Source organism: Helianthus annuus, chromosome 7 (genome assembly GCF_002127325.2).
Source record: "Helianthus annuus cultivar XRQ/B chromosome 7, HanXRQr2.0-SUNRISE, whole genome shotgun sequence".
NCBI lineage: Eukaryota > Viridiplantae > Streptophyta > Magnoliopsida > Asterales > Asteraceae > Helianthus > Helianthus annuus.
The window spans coordinates 117,380,909-117,401,105 of record NC_035439.2 but is presented as its reverse complement, the minus strand read 5'-3'; the positions used below and the strand labels follow the sequence as shown (position 1 = coordinate 117,401,105).

At 37.3% G+C, this 20,197-nt stretch overlaps 2 protein-coding genes across 5 annotated transcripts; one reads left to right on the top strand and one right to left on the bottom strand.

Moving 5' to 3' along the window:
• Positions 1–7,363: 7,363 nt before the first annotated feature.
• On the top strand, positions 7,364–12,441 carry LOC110868298 (histidine--tRNA ligase, cytoplasmic). Of its 2 annotated transcripts, none has more exons than XM_022117431.2 (8): positions 7,364–7,515; positions 8,740–10,078; positions 10,154–10,333; positions 10,421–10,675; positions 10,788–10,922; positions 11,021–11,302; positions 11,394–11,534; positions 12,002–12,441. In XM_022117431.2, exons 2-8 carry the CDS (start codon positions 8,747–8,749, stop codon positions 12,311–12,313), a joined length of 2,637 nt encoding a protein of 878 aa, XP_021973123.1. In that variant the 5' UTR covers positions 7,364–7,515; positions 8,740–8,746; the 3' UTR covers positions 12,314–12,441. The 2 variants fall into 2 exon arrangements, with proteins under 2 accessions (XP_021973123.1, XP_021973124.1); XM_022117432.2 differs by having other exon boundaries at positions 7,370–7,515; positions 8,745–10,078.
• A 38-nt stretch (positions 12,442–12,479) lies between these two features.
• LOC110868299 (probable low-specificity L-threonine aldolase 1) lies at positions 12,480–16,063 on the bottom strand. 3 transcript variants are annotated; one of them, XM_022117436.2, is made up of 10 exons: positions 16,002–16,063; positions 15,427–15,881; positions 15,224–15,335; positions 14,695–14,745; positions 14,520–14,591; positions 14,314–14,446; positions 13,092–13,150; positions 12,918–13,018; positions 12,776–12,842; positions 12,480–12,703 (listed from the first exon to the last, which is right to left on the bottom strand). In XM_022117436.2, the coding sequence occupies exons 2-10, from the start codon at positions 15,867–15,869 to the stop codon at positions 12,662–12,664; spliced, it is 1,080 nt and encodes a 359-aa protein (XP_021973128.1). In that variant the 5' UTR covers positions 15,870–15,881; positions 16,002–16,063; the 3' UTR covers positions 12,480–12,661. The 3 variants fall into 3 exon arrangements, with proteins under 3 accessions (XP_021973128.1, XP_021973126.2, XP_021973127.1); XM_022117434.2 differs by having other exon boundaries at positions 16,030–16,060; XM_022117435.2 differs by having other exon boundaries at positions 15,973–16,013.
• Between the last annotated feature and the right edge of the window lie 4,134 nt (positions 16,064–20,197).

The window sequence follows — 20,197 nt, the reverse complement described above, 5'->3', positions numbered from 1 at the left end:
CCAGAAGGAGTTGAATATGAGGCAAAGGCGATGGGTTGAGTTGCTAAACGATTACGACTGCGAGATCAAGTATCATCCGGGGAAGGCGAATGTGGTCGCCGATGCCCTAAGTCGCAAGGAGAGAATCAAGCCCATAAGGGTTAGGGCTATGGAAATGATTATCCAAACCGATCTTTCCTCACGCATTCGTGCAGCGCAAAAAGAAGCTCTCAAGGAGGGAAACCTTGAGAAAGAATATCTCCGTGGGATGGAGAAGATATTGGTTCCAAACAAGGAAGGAACGTTATGTTTTGAGAAAAGGATTTGGGTTCCTTTGTTTGGTGATTTAAGAGAGGTTATTTTTGATGAAGCTCACAAGTCACGGTACTCTATCCACCCGGGAGCGGATAAGATGTACCAAGATCTTAAGGATTATTATTGGTGGCCTAGGCTGAAGGGCGATGTTGCTATTTATGTGAGCCAATGTTTGACTTGCGCTAAGGTTAAGGCGGAATACCAGAAGCCTTCGGGACTTCTGCAGCAACCAAAAATTCCCCAATGGAAGTGGGAAGAAATATCCATGGATTTTGTTACAAAGCTGCCAAGAACGCCTAAGGGCCATGACACTATCTGGGTGATAGTGGATCGCTTGACGAAATCAGCACATTTCTTGCCTATCCGTGAAAAGGATCATACAAGCAAATTGGCTGAAATTTACATGAGAGAGATTGTCACTCGCCATGGAGTACCTCTCTCGATTATATCCGATAGAGATGGAAGGTTCGTATCGAGGATATGGCAATCCTTCCAGGAAGCTTTTGGCTCGAAGCTGAATATGAGCACCGCATTTCACCCGCAGACCGACGGCCAAAGTGAGCGGACGATTCAGACGTTGGAGGACATGCTGAGAGCATGTGTGATGGATTTAGGCGGTAGCTGGGATAAGCATTTACCCCTGGTTGAGTTTTCATACAACAACAGCTACCACACCAGTATTGGTGCCGCGCCATTCGAAGCTTTATATGGACGCAAGTGCAGGTCGCCGCTCTGTTGGTCTGACGCAGGTGATAGACAATTGGTAGGTCCCGATGTAGTTCAGGAAACTACAGATAAGATCGCGCAAATCCGAGATCGCATCAGCGCGGCTCGTGATCGCCAGAAGACCTACGCTGATCTGAAGAGGAAACCTCAAGAGTTCGAGGTTGGGGATATGGTTTTGTTGAAAGTATCACCCTGGAAGGGTGTAGCACGCTTTGGGAAGCGTGGGAAGTTGAATCCACGCTACATTGGTCCTTTCAAGGTTTTGAAGAAAATTGGAACAGTAGCATACAAGTTGGATCTACCTGCCGAGCTGAATAACGTTCACGATACATTTCATGTATCCAATCTAAAGAAGAGTCCAACTCAAGTTAACGTTGCCATTCCTACCGACGAGATTCATATTGATGACACGCTCCACTTCGTTGAAGAACCTGTTGAGGTCACGGATTGGAAAGTTAACAAGACCCGCCGGAGCAGTGTCAAGCTCGTCAAAGTTCGCTGGAATGCTAGACATGGTCCTGAATTCACCTGGGAGCGTGAAGACCGAATGAAAGGGAAATACCCCCACCTGTTTCCTAAGAACCCTGCTTCTTCAAGCAGAACCTAAATTTCGGGACGAAATTTATTTAACGGGGGGAGAATGTGACAACCCTCTCAAAACCAGGTATCCGTACGACTTAATTAATTATTAATTGCTGCCTAATTACTGTGCTTGACTGAGATTTCTGCTACTTGATTGTTGATACTTATACATGTCTGCATCATACTATGATTTTCCTGTCACTACATTACTTATTTACTGAACCTTAGTGACAAACATGATGCACAAAAGCACAGTAGCACTAAACGGATGCACAGTGAACATGCTGATATAGCCAGCATCAGGCAAACACTGCCTCTAAAGGCCTGTAAGAGCCGGAAATATTTTACTACACCCATAGTGTGTGTAGGAATACAAGGGTTGTATGATTACGTCTCTAGGGATAAGATATAGAGATTTGGATGTGCCTAAAACGAACTTTAAGCACGAAACACAGCACTTTTATCAACACACTAGCTTCTAGCTAATTAATAAAGTGCCAAAATATGAGGAATTATTCCCGACACTTTGCAGAATAAATTGTGTCGCTAAAAATATTATTTATGACGCTTAACGGATATCTTAAGCACTTTAACGGATTACTATCCAACCGAACAACCGGACAATACCCGGAACATAAAAATATTGCCAAAATTAATATTGGTACTTTTCTGAGCCAGTTAGGGTCCCTGATTACCCTAACACCCGCTTTTAATGCACTAAAGCAACTAACGAGGTTAGTACCTTAAAGTAACGCACTTAACCAAACTAAACCGTAACTGAACGATTGGAAACGAACCGAGCACCATTACATCCTAAAGGAATCGGCCAACTAGTGGGACCCGGGGAGTACACCTTTATTATTTTATATTGGATTGCACGAGGATCGAGACAACTTTCTCTATAAATACTCTCATCTCTCACACACTTGAACACACACTTCACCTCACCACCACTCCCTCTCCCTTGCTCCCTCCTCTCGGCCGAGATCACCACCACCCCCACATCCGTTTTTCGGTTCAAGTCTTGACATTCCAAGCCTATTCAAGTGTTGGTGGTTACGTACAACGGAGCTCGGAACAAACGGAACGCGGAGGACCTCTACCGTTTGCTATTATCCACGCAGTTTTCGACTAGTTTCTTCCCTAGCCCCGAGCTAGAGGTATAACGTTTAAAACTCATTTTTGGTCATGTCTAAAGTGGTTAAAAGGATTTTTGTCGGTTGAATGTCGGTAACCCGCTTAATGGAACTTTAAAGTCTACTAAAACGTGTAAATCGTTGGATAAAAGCTCAAAACGCGTGTAAATGTCGTAGTATTTGAATATGTTGGTTTTTATGGCCCGATCTATGATGTGGTGGCTCTCATCATCGTTTAACCCGACTTTGTTAGGATCACGTATCTTGACATACACTGGTTTCTTTGGTACAAGGGTTAAAAGGTGAAACTCCACCACACGGGAAACATGAACTTGTGTAAAAATGTTTTAATGTGAAAAATAGTATTTAAAACAAGCCGATCTACGTATGTACAAGTGGTATATTCGTAGGACCGGGTGTCGAGAAAATCATGTTTTTATAAAAATGGATAAAGTGTTAACAAATATGATTTCTATAAACTACAAGTGTAGAAACACTTGTAGAATAAAAGAACCGAAAAAATAACAATTTTTACAAAATTGTCGGGAAGCTGTAAGAAGTGATTTGTTCCAAAAACGAGGTTTTTGCAAGACTAAGTTATGTTATAAATAGATCCACTAAAAATAACGAGATCTACACCGTAGTTTTTGTAAAAACTACAAGTTCATGAAATGACGCGGTTTTACATACTAGTCTTCTATTTGAAGTGTTGAAAATTGATTCGGTTGATTTGATAAATTGTTGAGATGATTTGTAAAAGAAAATGATACGCTTGAAAGCGTGGCCACCTCCAGTTACAGGGGAAACTCTGGCGAAATTTTTCTAAAATCTAACACTTAGAATTATTTGCAAGTGTTAAACTATTTTGAGATGTTTTCAAAATATATTTCGCCATGACGTTATTTATTAAATAATCGGAGGTGGGATTTTCACAAAAACTAAACGTGATAAATATTTATTCAATAAATATATTTTTCACCACACTGTTTATGATTATTTTGTGAAAATATATAAATATTATTTTTAGAGTAAAAATAATATTTACAAACTGTGACGAACCCGAAATAATACAAACGCCTTCACGGCAAACATATAAGTTACAACGGTAATTTCTATTACCACTTAATCACCAAAACGTAACTTACGCTTTATTCGGAAGTATACATAAGCGCGTATGTTGTCAATATATTATTTTGGGAAAATATTATGAGAAAAAGGAAATATATTATTTTTGAGAAAAATAAATATATTTTGAAATAAGAAATAAAATATATTAAGTGGGACTTAATAAAATAATATAAGTATACATGTATTTAAATCCCCCATCCTTGGGAAGGAGAATGCGTATCAAATATATATACGGAACGGTTGACTAACTGTTTCCCAAAAATATATGAAGCTAAAGCACGGCCATCCGTCTAATAGAATTAGCACATGTAGGTCGTTGCACAGCACTTGGATATTGGATTGCTTGATTTTGTGACGCGTTCACTGTGAGTTCATGTCCCCCTTTTCTCTTAACTGTTTTCAGTTTTATAAACTGCGGGGGTGAAATACATGTTACAATGATTATGGATATGTTATACATGGTATGATTAGCATAAGGAGGGTTATTACTTAGATCATGTGAGTGGGTAGGCAGAAACTTGAGGCCATTAATCCTCGTTGAGGACCGAGGGACAGGAGCGGTAGATCTATCTGGGTGTAGCGAGCCCAGCCCCAGGTCCAGCTGAACGGACCTCGGGGTGACTTAGTGCCCGACGCATAAATCCGCTAGGTTTGAGTCATCCCTACTTGCACTTCACACATATCAGTGGACTTGCAACCCATTGGTGATCTCTTTTATTTCCTTATTTGCTACATACCAGGGTTTTTGATAAAGATAAAGGTTTATTTACTCATTTTCGCATGAACTCGCTCAACATTATTGTTGATTTTTCAACTTACATGTATTTCAGGGAATTAAGGATCTGGCACGGTTTAGCAGGATTTCCCGCTGCATTTAGACTCAGAGTCATCCGGGTTCAAGGCTTATGGCTCTTTCCTGGACAAGCCATAGCCCCTGAACCATGTTTATTTATGTTGCATTATGGTAGTAGTTGTACTGTTTAAGACAAGTATTGGTTGTTGGGTGTTTACCCATTTAGACAATGTTTGACAATTTTATTTTCAATGGATGACTTTGCATGATTTTAAATTCATATAGCTTGTTATGGTTAAGCTATGGTATTAAGAAGTCACACCAAATTAACCACGCTTCCGCAAAGCCAGGGTGTGACAACCCCGCCCCACGCCCGGCTTCAAACCCACGCCAATGGGGCCACGCCCCAAACCCACGCCCCAACCCAAGCCCCCGGAGTGGTGGCTTGGGCGTTTTCAGCCAACCCACGCCCCAACCCAAGCCCCATACCCCATGGCGTTACAGAGGCAACAACTTTAGTTCACAATGGCTTCCTTATGAAATCAAATCCATCATACCACCATTACACCTTAATCCCAATCTCACATTTCACCTAAATCATGGCCATTGTGCTTCACTTTCTTTCAGCATCGTCACTCAATCATCATCCGAACGTAAAACCCCCTTACCATCTTCCTCTCGCTTTCTTCTCTCCGATTCCTCAACCTTTAAGCTTCGCACAACGGGGGTGTGGGAGGAGAGGTGGTGGTTGCGGCAGTATGGGGCAGGAGAGGTGGTGGAGGCGGCGACGATACGGGGGTGTGGGAAGAGAGGTGGTGGCGGCGATGGTGGCGGTGGTGGTGTGGGAGGAGAGGTGATGGCTGCGGCGGTCTGGGGCAGGAGAGGTGGTGGCGGACGGACGGTGGGAGGGTGACGAGGTGGTGGAGGAGAAGGGGTGAAGAGGTGGGAGGAGAAGAAGTCTACAGACCCAAGAAGACATTGAACCATGTCTGTACAAAACATAGGTCTCGCATACCTTTTTTAGTGAAAGGTCTTCGAAAAAAACAAACAGTCTCTTTTTTTAGTGAAAGGTCTTCGAAAAAACAAACAGTCTTCAGACCCAAAGGTCTGCACGTGGTTTGTGCGGCACAGACACAAGAGGCCAGAAGAGCTTTTCTTCAAAAAACAAACACCAGCTAAAAGTAATGATAAAAGTATAAAAAAAAATTATTTAATTAGGATGAGAGAGAAAACATAGTTGCTTTTAGTGTAATTATAGAATATAAAATGATGGATAGGATGCGAATGCTCCGCGAGCATTCACATTAGAGCCTTTAAATGTATGTGACTGGGGCCTCTATATTATAAGAATGGTTGTGAGTGGAGGAGAGTATTCACCATCTATATTTTTTTTTAATATATTTGAAAATGACTATGTGAGTGGAGAAGAGAGAAAAAATAATAATAAAAATATAGAAAAAATATTATTTAATTGAAAAAGAGAGAAAAATTTAGTGATTTTTAGTATAGTTAGAAAGTTAGAGCACTCACAAATTTTTTTGAACGGCCAACGAATTCTCCAAACGGGCTACTGGCGAAATTCACCACATCGGGATATATTCGCCTCCGAACCAGGGAAAACCCTCACCTAGGGCCGAAGCCCGTGAACACTCGCCGAAGGCACTCACAATTGATTATCCATCTCTATCTATATAACTATACTAAAAATCACTACATTTTCACTCTCTTTTTCAATTAAATAATAATTATAACCTTATTAAAAAGCAACTAAGTTATGCATATGAGAGTTGTATAATTGGCTTTGGGAGCTTTTAAAAAAAAATTGGAATTTTCCTTTTTGACCCTAAAGTTTAAAACTTTGACAATTTAAGTTTAAAGTTTTAATCTTTGTTTCATTTTTAACCTTAAAGTTTTAATCTTGACAATTTAAGTTTATAGTTTTAATCTTTGTTAATTGAACCCCTTTCATTAATTTGATTTTTCACTTCTAATTCAAAAGTTTTCATCTTGTACAATTTAACCCCTTTCATTAATTTGATTTTTCACTTCTAATTCAAAAGTTTTCATCTTATACAATTTAACCCCTTTGATTAATTTGATTTTTCACTTCTAACTCAAAAGTTTCCATCTTTTGCGATTTAACCACTTTGATTTTTTTACTGATGTGTTGTAATCTTGGCTTTGGGAGTTTTTCAAAGAAAAAATGGTTATGCATATGGTTGTTGTAATCTTGGCTTTGAGGGTTTTTAAAAAAAAATTGATTTTTTTACTTTTCACTCAAATGTATTTCATAAATTACCTTTAACGCAAAACTATTTGTTTTTTTTACTTTTAACATAAAACTTTTTATCTTTTGCAATCTATGCTCACAACCTTTTTTACTTTCACCTTTGGCCCTTTATAATTTTCATTTTCCGCAAATTTTTCGCTTTATGCTTCGTTCTAAATTTTGTGACTAAACACATCGAAACGTGCATCTTTGGTTAACGTTTTTACGTTTCGTTCTAAATTTTGCGAGTTAACACGACGCAACGTACGTGTGTGGGTGAACGTTTTTACATCGTCTATTTTTTTCTCGTTTGAAAGGTTCAACATAACGTGCGCATCCTAAATCGACTTAGTTATAACTAAAGAATCCCCGCCGCATTGCGACGGCTAGTAATTCTAGTTTTTTATAATTATTAAATTTTTTCGTATTAAAAAAGGAAAGAGAAAAAAACCCTAAAAACAATATATCCCCTTCCTTTCTCCCTCGAAACGCCAACCCTCTCTACTCTGCCGTCGTGCTGCCGCCACCACCACCACAACTACCGCCGCCGACGCCACCACCACCTGCTTCTCCACAAACCTTCACCGGTAATTTTGTTTCTAGGGTTTTTGATACAGTATTCGAGTCAACTTCAATCAGTATGAATCGTTATTAGTAACTTGTAAGAATCAGTCAAATTAGTTAACATACAATCTGCAAAGAATAACGACATTAGTCAACATGCTATTTGCATTGCAATATTAGCTTTAAGAATAACAATACTTGGTTCTTAGCCCACATCTCTTAACATTTGACAAATTTTATGATCTCAGTTACAAGTAAGGTAGATATCTAGTTGATTCAGGGCTTCTGGTTAATGATTATGGTTTCTGGAACTAAGGTAGAGAGTTAGTTGAATTAGGGCTGCAGTGCTTAGATTGTATTTATTTTCGGTTAGCTGTAGGTCTATTCGTGTTTGGTTTACAGCTTTAGTTGATTTCAAGAATATGCATTTTGAATCTTTATGGGTCTTTAGTTCTATACCATAACCCCCCATATTGCTTTTTTAATTATAAATTTGGTTTATGCAGTTAAAACCGAAAAATTTGGTTCGCTTTGGACATCACTGAATTGGGTTTGGTTCGGTTTTTGGTTATGACTGAATGGAATCCCAAACTAAATAGCCCAAAAATCGAACCAATGAATGCCTCTATGTAGGGTTACAAACGAACCGAACGTTTCGGCGAACAGTTAGTGAACCGTTCGGCGGAAGCTTAAAATTTGTTTGTGTTCGTTTATTACACAAACGAACATGAACAAGAAATTCTGTTTGTTTAGTTAAATGAACGAACATGAACAGATGCCGCGTTCGTTCATTTATGTTCGTGAATGTTCGGTGACATGTTCGTTTGTGTTTTGATAGTTCATTAGGGCTGTTAGTTTTTTATTTTATTTAAATACTTCAAAATTCTGATAAATAAATATTTAGTAAGTGTCAGTGTATTATATATTCTGTTCATGAACGCTTGTTTGTGTTCGTTTGTTTTCATTTGTGTTCATGAATATTAGTTTGTGCTCATTTGTGTTCATCGACGTTCGTTTTCGTTCGTTGCCTAAAATTAACAAACAAACACAAACAAACATGAACAAGTTCATTTCCTTAACAAATGAACAAGAACATAAAATCTCTTTCGGTAAGTGTTCATGAACACATATATTTTATAACAAATGAGCACGAACAAGGTCTTGGTCGTGTTCGTTTGCAGCCCTACCTCTATGTATAGGTGATATTTATTTTTGTGATAATTTGCTGATCCGTTTTAGACTTTTAGTGCAGAAATGGCAGGTGAGAGACGGGTGTTGACGCTAGGCGGAAAAGGATTTTCACTCTCTTCAGCTTCTGTGTTTGAGTTCTCTACCGCTTCTCCTCCTCCGCTCCTCAAAATTGATCCTTCTGCTCTTGCTAGGCTATCTTCATCTTCGTCCGGTCGTAAACCGGACCAACAATCATCTCCGGTCATGCTACAACTATCAGTGCCGGATTTTCTCACCGCTGAGGAAGCGAGAGCGTCTATTCTTCTGCTTCTGTACAAGCTATTGCTTGGTGGATCTTCGTCTTCCACTGCTGCTTCTCAGCTGTTGGATATATTGAACAATGGTTCTCAAACGTTAACGATTGACCTTGATGTTGACCGGAAAGAGGACGCTGATCTGTTAAAACAATGCTGGCCGGATACTACTCTTCATGCCATATGCGCCCTTTTAGACTACACCGCCACGTCATTGGCCACAGTTTCCGATGCGGTTGCAGCGTTGTCTTGTGAAGCTTTAAAAGCCGACACTTCCACATTTAATCTGTTTACGGACTCTGGTGATGGTTTTTCTGACAAAGATAGAGCTTCAGTTGCAAACGATTTCAAGGTCTTGCTTAACGGTTCCAAAATGAAAAGCGATCTGCAGTCTGAACAAGTTTTCGACATTCCCAGAATTCACGGTCGTTTGAGATCTGTTAGCAAATCAGTCCACTCTTCAACTCAAATCGAACTGAATTCTACCCCGTTAGTACAGGGAACCGCCAGCAAAAACTTAGCCTCGTTATTCTCGTCACTTGCGTTATCTCTTCAGGATCTTGGCGAAAGTAGTTGGCTTAGAGCGAAAAATATTCTTGAAGGTTTAGCGAAAGAGAACAAGTATCCTAATCTGGTTGAGGATTTTAGTACCGGATGTCCTAACATTGATCGGTTGAATTCATCCGTTACGTCTTTTGTAACATTAAAGCTTGAAAAAAGCTACGTAAAGTCCTTGCATGAAGTTTATAGTTTATCCGAGGCTGTGAGAAAGATCCTTTCATGGGAAGCAACGGTTTCTTTCATTTCACTTGACGGGATTGAATTGATACAAGTGCAAAATGGTACTACTGATGGAGTAAGTGCGGCGACACCAGAGAAGAAAAAGGATAAGAAAAAGAAGGTTATGGGAAAAGGCACAACCGTGTTGATGCAGTCGTTTGCGACCAATATCGTAATCGATAGTTCGTCTCTCACACAGAAAGTGTCACAGGGGTTTCTTTCTTTATTCGACATGAAATCCTTGGGATTTGAACCTCTAGTACAGAAAGTCAAAGAAGTTGTTGAAAGCAACGAGAGCAGACGGCTTCCCAAGATTCCCAAGGTAATATCTTGGATTCTTATTTTATTGTATAAACGTATATAATATGTATTTTAATGTATCCTTTTGGTATTACAGGGGACTCGTGATTTTGCAAAAGAACAGATGGCTATACGAGAAAAAGCATTTTCAATCATTGCCAATGTTTTTAAGCGGCATGGTGCTATGGCACTCGACACCCCTGTATTCGAATTGAGAGAAACGTTAACAGGAAAATATGGGGAAGATTCGAAGTTGATTTATGATCTGGCTGATCAGGTGACATATGCAACTGTTTATTTTTTTTTCTGTACTATGTTTCTTGTTGTGATATTTTTGTTTTTGTCGTGCTTTGTTTGATTTTAGGGTGGCGAGCTTTGTTCCCTGCGGTATGATTTAACAGTTCCGTTTGCTCGATATGTTGCTATGAATGGTATCACATCGTTCAGACGGTACCAGATTGCAAAAGTGTATAGAAGGGACAACCCATCTAAAGGAAGATACCGTGAATTTTATCAATGTGATTTTGACATTGCTGGTGATGAAACCACAGGCGCGGACTTTGAGGTGGTTAAAATTTTGACTGAATTGCTTGACGAGTTAAACATCGGTGCTTATGAGGTAAGTTTTCATGTCATTTTCGTTCTGCATGTGCATGTGCATGTTTGAACTCGCACATAAGATTCTTTTTTTACTTAATTTTACCATTTGAAATCCCTACTTTTGTCTGCAGATAAAGCTGAACCATCGAAAGTTACTGGATGGAATGTTGGATATATGTGGCGTGCCAGCTGGCAAATTTCGAACCGTCTGTTCAAGCATAGACAAACTAGACAAGCAATCATTTGAGCAAATTAGAAACGAATTGGTAGGTAAACCGCTCTATGTCGTGTAGGATGAATATATGGTGCATTGTGCAAATTGAATTAACTGTTTTCTTTTGGTCTCTTACTTTTTTGCTATTAGATTGTAGAGAAGGGGTTAGATGCCGAAACCGTGGAGAAAATTGGTTCATACGTGACACAAAGGGACCACCCTTTGAAATTATTAGCAAAACTTAAAGAAGACGGAAGTGAATTTCTGAAAAACGATTCATCAAAGCAAGCGTTGAATGAGTTAGAGAAGTTATTCCAAGCGCTGGACAATGCAAGATGCGTTGACAAAGTCGTTTTCGATTTGAGTTTGGCAAGAGGCCTTGATTATTACACTGGTGTCATATACGAAGCCGTTTTCAAAGGGACTACACAGGTATCCGTTTTTTTTCTTCTGTTTTTTGATTATATATAAGAGTTTTATATGTCTTTGTTTTTAAGTTTATCGTTATGGTTATGCTTCTCAGGTTGGTTCAATTGCTGCGGGTGGACGTTATGACAAGCTTATAGGCATGTTTACTAAAAAAGACGTTGCTGCAATCGGTGTCAGTCTGGGAATAGAACGTGTATTCGCAATAATGGAAGGAAACCAAAAAGAAGGGAATCAGGTTAAAACATAGGTCATACGTTAATTAAAAGTAAAACGCCATTTTCGTCCCAGAGGTTTAGTCAGTTTTGCGACTTTCGTTCAGAGGTTTGCTTTATCGCATCTGGATCCAAAAGGTTAAAAAATCTTGCCATTTTGATCCTGCTTGTCAACTCCATCCATTTTTCTTTGTTAAGTCAGGGGTATTTTCATTGTTTTATTAATTTAATGGGTAACTCGGTCTATTTCACCTTATGTAAAAAGACCGAATTGTTTTTTAAGTTAACAAAAGAGACCAGACTTAACGGAGAAAAATGGATGTAAATGGCAAGATTTCAAATCTTTTGGATCCAAATGCGGAAAAAACAAACCTTCGGACGAAAGTCGCAAAACCGGCTAAACCTCGGGGACGAAAATGGCATTTTACTCGTTACTTAATGTCATTTGTTTTGGATGTTGTTTTAAAAACCTGTTTGTGTGGTTTTATAGGTTGTTCGAGCCAGCGAGACACAAGTGTTAGTGAGCATCCTAGGGGATGACTTGTCATTAGCGGCTAAACTCGTGAGCATGTGCTGGGATGCAAAACTGAAAGCGGAGTTCCTGGTGAATAAAAGGTTGAACAAGCACTTTGACCGTGCGAAAGAATTCGGAATCCCTTGGATGGTGATTGTCGGTGAACAAGAAATCAAAAAAGGAACCGTCAGGTTGAAAAACAAGGATGCCAATGTTGAGAAAGAGTGCGCTACAAGCAATTTCGTTGATGAGCTCATCGGACTTATGAACAACCAGGTAGCTCAATAAAGATAATGAAGTAACTGTTTTCAATTGGTTTTATATATTTGATAGAGTGGTCAACTTGTTTCTTTTGAACCATGTATTTAGTCAAATGTTGCATTTTATTTGAAATGTAAGGATTATATTTGATGACATCTTTTGAGTAATATAGCGACATTCTGATATGGGAGGCTTAGCATCAACGACATATATGACTGATAACTGCATATATGACTGATAACGTATTAAAGTGAAACAATAGATGGCATGGTTTTAAAAAGAAGTTGTCAACAGGAAACTAACTTCAACACAAATTCAAATCACATTTACAACTGAAAGTGAAATTATATTTCAAAGAGGTGGATTCGCCTCAGCTCAGCTACCGCCATTTTCATCCGTCACTCCAGTCATAGCTTGCTGAAATCACACGGCAACCAGTGAACATACGTAACTAAAAAAGAAGATAGTTTAGGCAGTGACGTATTGTACCTTTATGCACGACAATGTGTACTGCACATCACTTGCAGATACTTGGTGGTGAATCACAATTCTAACCCTGCGCCATATTTTACAGTAAACTTATCAACTGTAACAACTAACCATAGTTTGCGATTAGTAGATTGATTCACACCTGGATGAGCTATCAGGCATCAAAAGTATGCCATGCTCCTCCATGATTTTGCCCAACTTCAGCGCGGTAATATGTGACCCCTTTAGTATTTCAAAGTAGACCTGACCAAGACACAACATTGTTAAGATGTCATCATGAAGCTACGACTATCGTATGCGCAATTGGACTGCTTACAATATTTGTCTCCACAGAAGCTATATCCACACTCAGACCCTTGATTTTGTTTAGCCCTTCTGGAAAAACAAGATTAATACTCAAAATGTTAGAAGTTTTGCTTATTGAGATTTTAAGTCCTAGGGGTGTCGATTCCTGATAAGACACAAACGCGACGCAAACATAATATCATGTTTTAAGTTGTCATTTCTAACAACTTTAAAAACAAAACGGGTTGATGGTTGACCCATCAACCTGTTTAAAATTAGAAGAAAACCCATGCCTTTATAGCCTAGTGGTACTTGGGGTTGAGATAAGACTTTGGACTAGGTCTTGGGTTCGATTCTCACAAGGGGGTTTTCCCATATTTATTGGGTTTCCTCCTGAATTGGTGTATGGGCATTATGCCTAGTGGAGATGGATATGATTGGGTGGTTCCGCTAGTGACACGATAATACTCTAGTGGTCAGTCAGTGATCCAAATTTGCCGTTCAAAAAAAAAAAAAAAAAGAAGAAAATTATAAGCTCAACCCACTAACCTGTTTGTGACCCGTATAACCCATTTATTATAACCGGTGTTGTAAGATTAGGCGCTAGTCGGTCGATGGGGTATGGACTACCGATTAATCGATTGAGATTTTTATATGTAATCTTCAGTTTTATATATATCACATTTTTATGTGTAATTTTTTTTAGCAAGACAAGTTTTAACCCCTCGTAGGCTTTTTTTTTTTTAAGTCGGCAAGATTAATCACCGAAATTTACAAGGTTTGACCGGAAAATGGCCAGCATTTGGTCGGTAATTGGTTCGGAACCACCGATTTTTGGTCAAATAGGACTGCCTAGGGCCGTTGACCGTCTAGCAATTAACTAGCTGATTAGAGGAAAATTACTTGGTGAACCTCAGACTAGCAATTAATCGGCGACTAATCAGATGCTCGTTGGGATTTTTACAACCATGGTTACAACCTGTTTGCATCCTGCTAACCCATTCAACCCCTTGATTACAACATGCCAACACGTTTACAACCCGTTTTACCAGTTTAGATAAATGAGCCGTGTTCAAGTTCCATGATTTTAAGTGTGTCCAGGTTAAGGTTTTTGTCATCAATTCTACCCACCAACTCGACACGATTAACATCACTAAATATATAACTGATACCACGAAAAAAAATTGTAAATCTTTTTTCCACGCAGACATCACTATATAAAAATCTTGTAAAGGAGTAGTAGTATTTGTTACCAGCTAAAGTCTTGGCATTCTTGTGATCAGTTACAAGCTTTGGGACATTTTCTTGCAAGGCAACAAGTGCGGCAGCACATAAGACGCCAACCTGTCGCATTCCACCCCCTAAGGTTTTCCTCAGAATCCTTGCCTATAGAAACAGAGTTCAAAATCTACAACTTATAAAGACATGATTAAATGTTTCAAGAACTACAAGAAGATACCCTGGCTATGAAGGCTTCTGTCCCAACGATAACACTTCCTACTGGTGCGCCAAGCCCTTTTGACAAACACACCTGAAGACGATTAATAAGTGAATCTACATTCTCTACACCATGATCCTTGTATACCTTTTAAATGGGAATTATGGAAAGTTAAAAAACAGTATAACAAACATACCGAAACTGAATCAGCAGCCCGTACAAGCCGATCAACAGGAACTTTTAGAGCCTGAAAGAAAATTCAAAATGTTAGCCTAATAAGTTTTATCAGTGTAACAATAGCATAATAAAAAATTCCTACCGATACAAAAAACCAGTGTTGTAAGAATCGCTAGGCGCTAGTCGGCCGATGAGGTAGCGACTAGCGATTAATCGGATTGGGATTTTATATGTAATTTTCAGTTATATATATACACACACATTTTTATATGTATTTTTTTAAGTAGACATGTTTTAACATCTTCTTCGATATCGCATATCGCTAGGCGCTAGTCGGCCGGAATTTACAGGTTTGGTCAAGAATCTGGCCGGAATTTGGCTGACTGCTACTGATTTTTGGCCAATTAGGACTGGATTTGACCACTGTTAACTGTCTACTGATTAATTGGCCGATAAGATAAAAATTACTAGGTGAACCTCCGACAAGCGATTAATACACGACTAATCGGAGGATAGTCGGGATTTTTACAATCATGCAAAAAACTCACAGCAGACGCATTAAAGATACGAGCCCCATCGATATGAAGCTTCAACCCATGCTTTTTAGCAAGCTCCCCAACCTGATCAGTATACTCAACCGAAAGACACCGACCACCGGTACTACATCATCAACAAATCTCAGTCAAGCATTTCATCAAACACCATGTAAACACTAAAAAAAAATACAAAACAAACAATCAAAACTCCATACTTAGCATGTGAATTCTCAAGACAAATAAGTCTAGTCTTCGGGTAACAAATCTCAAAGTCTGGATTCCGAATCGAACTTTCAATCAACCCGATATCAATAGTCCCATCATCATTATTCTTAACAGGTCTAGGATGAACACCTCCAAGTGTTGAAATCCCACCATTCTCATATATATGTATATGAGAATTATCACCAAGAATCACTTCACTTCCTCTAATCTCACAATGAACAAGAACACTTATCAAGTTACCCATTGTCCCAGAAGGAACAAAGAGTGCAGCTTCTTTCCCTGTAACTCGCGCCATTTCTTTCTCCAACTGTCGAGCCGTTGGATCATAAACCAACACATCATCATCCACCTCAGCTTTCGCCATCGCTAACCGCATCGTTTCTGTCGGTTTTGTCACTGTATCCGACCGCAGATCTATCGTTCGGGTCACCATTTGACGCGTGATCTAACAAAGAAACAAAGGGAAGAATCAGAATTAGAGTTTATTCATTGAAATGATATGTTTAATTAGAGAGAACAATGAATTGAAACTAAACAAGATGAAAGTGCAGGATCGAAAGGATACAAAAAGTGATCACAGTGGAGTTACTTACGTCACAGAAGATATAAAGTGGAAATAGATGGCTCGTGAATTGGGTGGCCACATCATGCGTATATATGGACACCCTATGCATGCATTGCAAACCTGCATTTCCCCAATTTTTCTAAAAGGTTTTTATTAAATGTAATTGAAATTTGTAGCAGGGGTATAATGGTCTTTTCAACCGTCTTAGATTACAATTATGGCACTAATACGTTGGATCTTATTAATTATACGTAAATGATGTGGAAATAGAAAATGAATATAACTAGTTGATTTTTCGCCCGTTGCGGCGGGGACCCAATGACTGCAAAACGCGTGCCAGTAACAGTAAGCAGATACCAAATATCAAAACATAAATAAAAATGATGTGGTAAGGATAATCACTCTGTCCTAAAAAATCGATTTTAAATAACCTATTAACCTAATATATAATAATAGGACCCACACGCCCTACACGTTGGAAATTCTGTTGTTTTCAGTTCAGTTATTACGGTGCTAACACGTTAAAATATGGATGAGCTCGATACCGGTAACGGCACTGAAAGTACCAATCTGGAAAATCATTGAAATTAGGTACCAGCACCGAAAATGCTCGGTACAATATGGTATGGTATTTGAAGGTAAAAATCAATAAATACAGGTATGGTGCTAGACCGGTGTTGAGCCGAAAGTACCGATTCTGAAAACACCAAAAGGTGGGTACCAAATTGGTACCGAAAATGATTTGTAATACTAAATTTGGTACCGATACGATACCAGTTTGATTAGAGGATTTGATACGATTTGCTCATCAATAATTTAAATATCCAAGTTAATTTACATGCTACAATTCATTCATTACAGAAAAAGACAAAAAAGAAAGCAAAATAAGTTGTTGTGTATATAAAACCTCATTCAAACGAAATACACTTTACTTACAATGTGTATGAAAAGTAATATAAACGGTGCAATTACTTGCATGGCTACGTTGCTACAGGATTTGATGAGCTCGGTACCAACCGGTACCGAAAATACCATTACCGAAATCCCCAAAAGTGGGCACCGGTATAATCTAAATATCCAAGTTAATTTTACATGCTACAATTCATTCATTACAGAAAAAGACAAAAAAGAAAGCAAAATAAGTTGTTGTGTATATAAAACCTCATTCAAACGAAATACACTTTACTTACTGTGTGTATGAAAAGTAATCTAAACGGTGCAATTACTTGTATGGCTACGTTGCTACAGGATTTGATGAGCTCGGTACCAATCGGTATCGAAAATACCGTTACCGAAATCCCTAAAAGTGGGCACCGTTACCGAATATACCTGGTACGGTACGTTTCGGTACTGGTACGACACCGGTATTTGAAGGTAAAACCGGTGAATACCGGTGCCAAACTGGTACAAAAAATACACCCGATTTAATAAATTTAATACCGATACCGATACCCGATACAATTACTAATCCCTTATTAATTTTACTATTCATTCAATTCTCTTAGGTAATTATAATTATAATATTTTTATACGTCTCTTTTTAAAAAGAATGAATTGATAAGTAAAAGAAGTTAAAGAGGTAAATTGAAATTAACGAAATACTATTTTAGAAAAACAAATTTTTACTATTTTGGTAAAAGGGAATTGGTCTGTAATAATCTCACCTAGATCTTATTGGTCATTAATAATCGCACCTCAGAATATTACCCCCACGAGTACCACCTTTCACCTATTTTTCCTACAATGGCCCCCTGTTAAAAAAACTTAACGGAGTTAAGCTTTTTTTCCAAATTACAAACAGATTTTTTAGGGTTTTTTATCAGAACGATGATACGAATCCATTGATGTAAAACTTACTTCGAAATGATGCTCCAAGTGACTTGATTTTGGTTAATTGGAAATTTAAACACCCGAATTGAAGCGTCGTTTTCATCGTTTGGAGCACCGTTTCGAGGCAAGTTTTACATCAATGGACTCGTATCGTCGTTCTAATCAAAAGCCCTAAAAAATTTGTTTGTAATTTGAAAAAAAGCTTAACTCCATTAAGTTTTTTTTTTTGAACGGGGGACCATTGTAAGAAAAATAGGTGAAAGGTGGGACTGGTGGGAGGAATATTCTGAGGTGGGATTATTAATGGCCAATAAGGTCTAGGTATGATTATTAAATACCAATTTCCCTTTGGTAAATTTCTTAATTGTTTATTAAAGATGTTAAATTCGCAGACTAGTACTTCTTTATAAAACTTTTTATTTAGGTTTAACTGAACAAAGGATAAAATGGTTATTTCACATATTTGTGTAAATGACGTGGAAATAAAAAGTGAATATATTTGTGATTGTTATAAATATATTATTATAATTATGAATACCAACTCCTAAAATAACTTAGCTTGTTTTCCAAGACTTTCTCTCCTACATATAGTCATTGTATTATATTGTAAAAGACGGCTATTAATAAAATACCAATCTCTTTCCCCTACATCTCTTCTATGTTGTTTTTGCTATTAGGCGAGTTTTACAACACGTCATCAGCACGAGACTCTAAGCGCGGAGTTCTGACAATTCATCCACGAAGTCGTAAAAAAATCAAGGTTCCCAAAATCGATTCCTACAAGTAAGTTTTAATTTTGATTCATGAGATTTATTAATTATTAATATTGTGCTAGTAATTCATATTGATTTTTGATTATTCAGTTCATCTTTTCAATTTTATCATCCATTTAACTGAATATTACGTCCAAGTATGATAACAAAAATCGATGAGATTTGCATGGATAAAAAAGCGAATGTTAACTTGCATATCTGGTTAAACATTTACGATGTCTAGATAACACAAAACTATAATTCTTTTTGCTAGTTCACTCTGTTCCGAACGTAATGTGTGACTTCACCGGATATTTGTAGTATTTCAGGAGAACCTAAATTTAATCGGCTAAAAAACCGGACAACAAAAATTAAGAATTAAATTTTGAGTGTTTGTGATAAGCATATAGAGTATAAGTTTCAGTATACTTGCTCGATTTTATATTTTTAAGTTTTCTAGATTTACTTTGAATATATATTTCTTCTCATATTACTTTTACACAATATACGATATTCAGCTAAGTTGATTATGAGACTAACATACGTATCATCATGGTTCTCATTCGTTAAGGTTAGAAAATTTTAATAAATTTCATTATGAGTTATTTAATTTTAGATGTGATAGTTAATAAATGGTAGAATATATTTTTATCACAGTTATTTAAAAAAAAGTTTTTTTTTTTTCATTAGCATATTTTATCTCTACCAATAACTTTACTTTCTGAAAAAATTAATCGGCATGGTTGTTAATGATTTTTTTTATTATATTGTGAATGGTGATATCCCATATGTTTATATATTAACTTTGTTAAAGAATATAAGAATAGTACAAGATTCGAATGTATGAACATATTTGCAAATGAAATTTGAATTTAATAAAATTTGTTACTATAAAAATACACCTATTTGCAAGCAATAAAAGAGTCGTATCTTATTAAAACATCATGGAAACTTGAAAGTGATACTTGTTTATGGCAAATAATTGTATGTAAGATTTAAAACATCATGGAAACTTGAAAGTGATACTTGTTTATGGCAAATAATTGTATGTAAGATATACTTGTGTTTCGTTATATCATGACATACTTAATTTTTTTTTATATCTTCTTTGCTCATGAAAAGAACATCTTATACCATTAACTTTTTATTATAAGTCGGTTTATATGATATATAAATATATATATATATATATATATATATTATAGTCATTTGTATTGTGTAGTTTATAATGTAGCTTTATGATGTACAATATATTATATATGGTATCAATTTATCATTTATTTATATAGATTGTATCAAATAGAACTCATAAACCAGAGTTATTGTTTTTATTACTATCATGAAAGAGAATAAACATGTTTTGATGAGACACCCGAAGTGTCATACTCCCTAAATATCATCATCAGTTGGGAGAAGGTCATACGATTTTAAACCGATAAGAATTATGTGACCTATATATGTAATTACTTCTCGGTTGATATTATGTGAAGAGAATACTATTTATGTGGAAAAAGTGGATACAAATTTTCCATTTATCACACATGATTATGAAAAAGATTGAAATGATTTTATATCCATATGACCAAGTAAATAATGGAATGCTATAAAGCTTGT

Excerpts from the sequence above, each read along its gene's own strand:
- LOC110868299 (XM_022117436.2), bottom strand. The coding sequence starts at position 15,869 with ATGGTGACCCGAACGATAGATCTGCGGTCGGATACAGTGACAAAACCG. Across the intron at positions 15,336-15,426 it reads CTTGAGAATTCACATGCTAA|TACCGGTGGTCGGTGTCTTT; the intron begins GTATGGAGTTTT and ends TTGATGATGTAG. Across the intron at positions 12,843-12,917 it reads ATGCCTGATAGCTCATCCAG|GGTTAGAATTGTGATTCACC; the intron begins GTGTGAATCAAT and ends AATATGGCGCAG.
- LOC110868298 (XM_022117431.2), top strand. The coding sequence starts at position 8,747 with ATGGCAGGTGAGAGACGGGTGTTGACGCTAGGCGGAAAAGGATTTTCA. Across the intron at positions 10,923-11,020 it reads AGCAAATTAGAAACGAATTG|ATTGTAGAGAAGGGGTTAGA; the intron begins GTAGGTAAACCG and ends TTTTGCTATTAG. Across the intron at positions 11,535-12,001 it reads ACCAAAAAGAAGGGAATCAG|GTTGTTCGAGCCAGCGAGAC; the intron begins GTTAAAACATAG and ends GTGGTTTTATAG.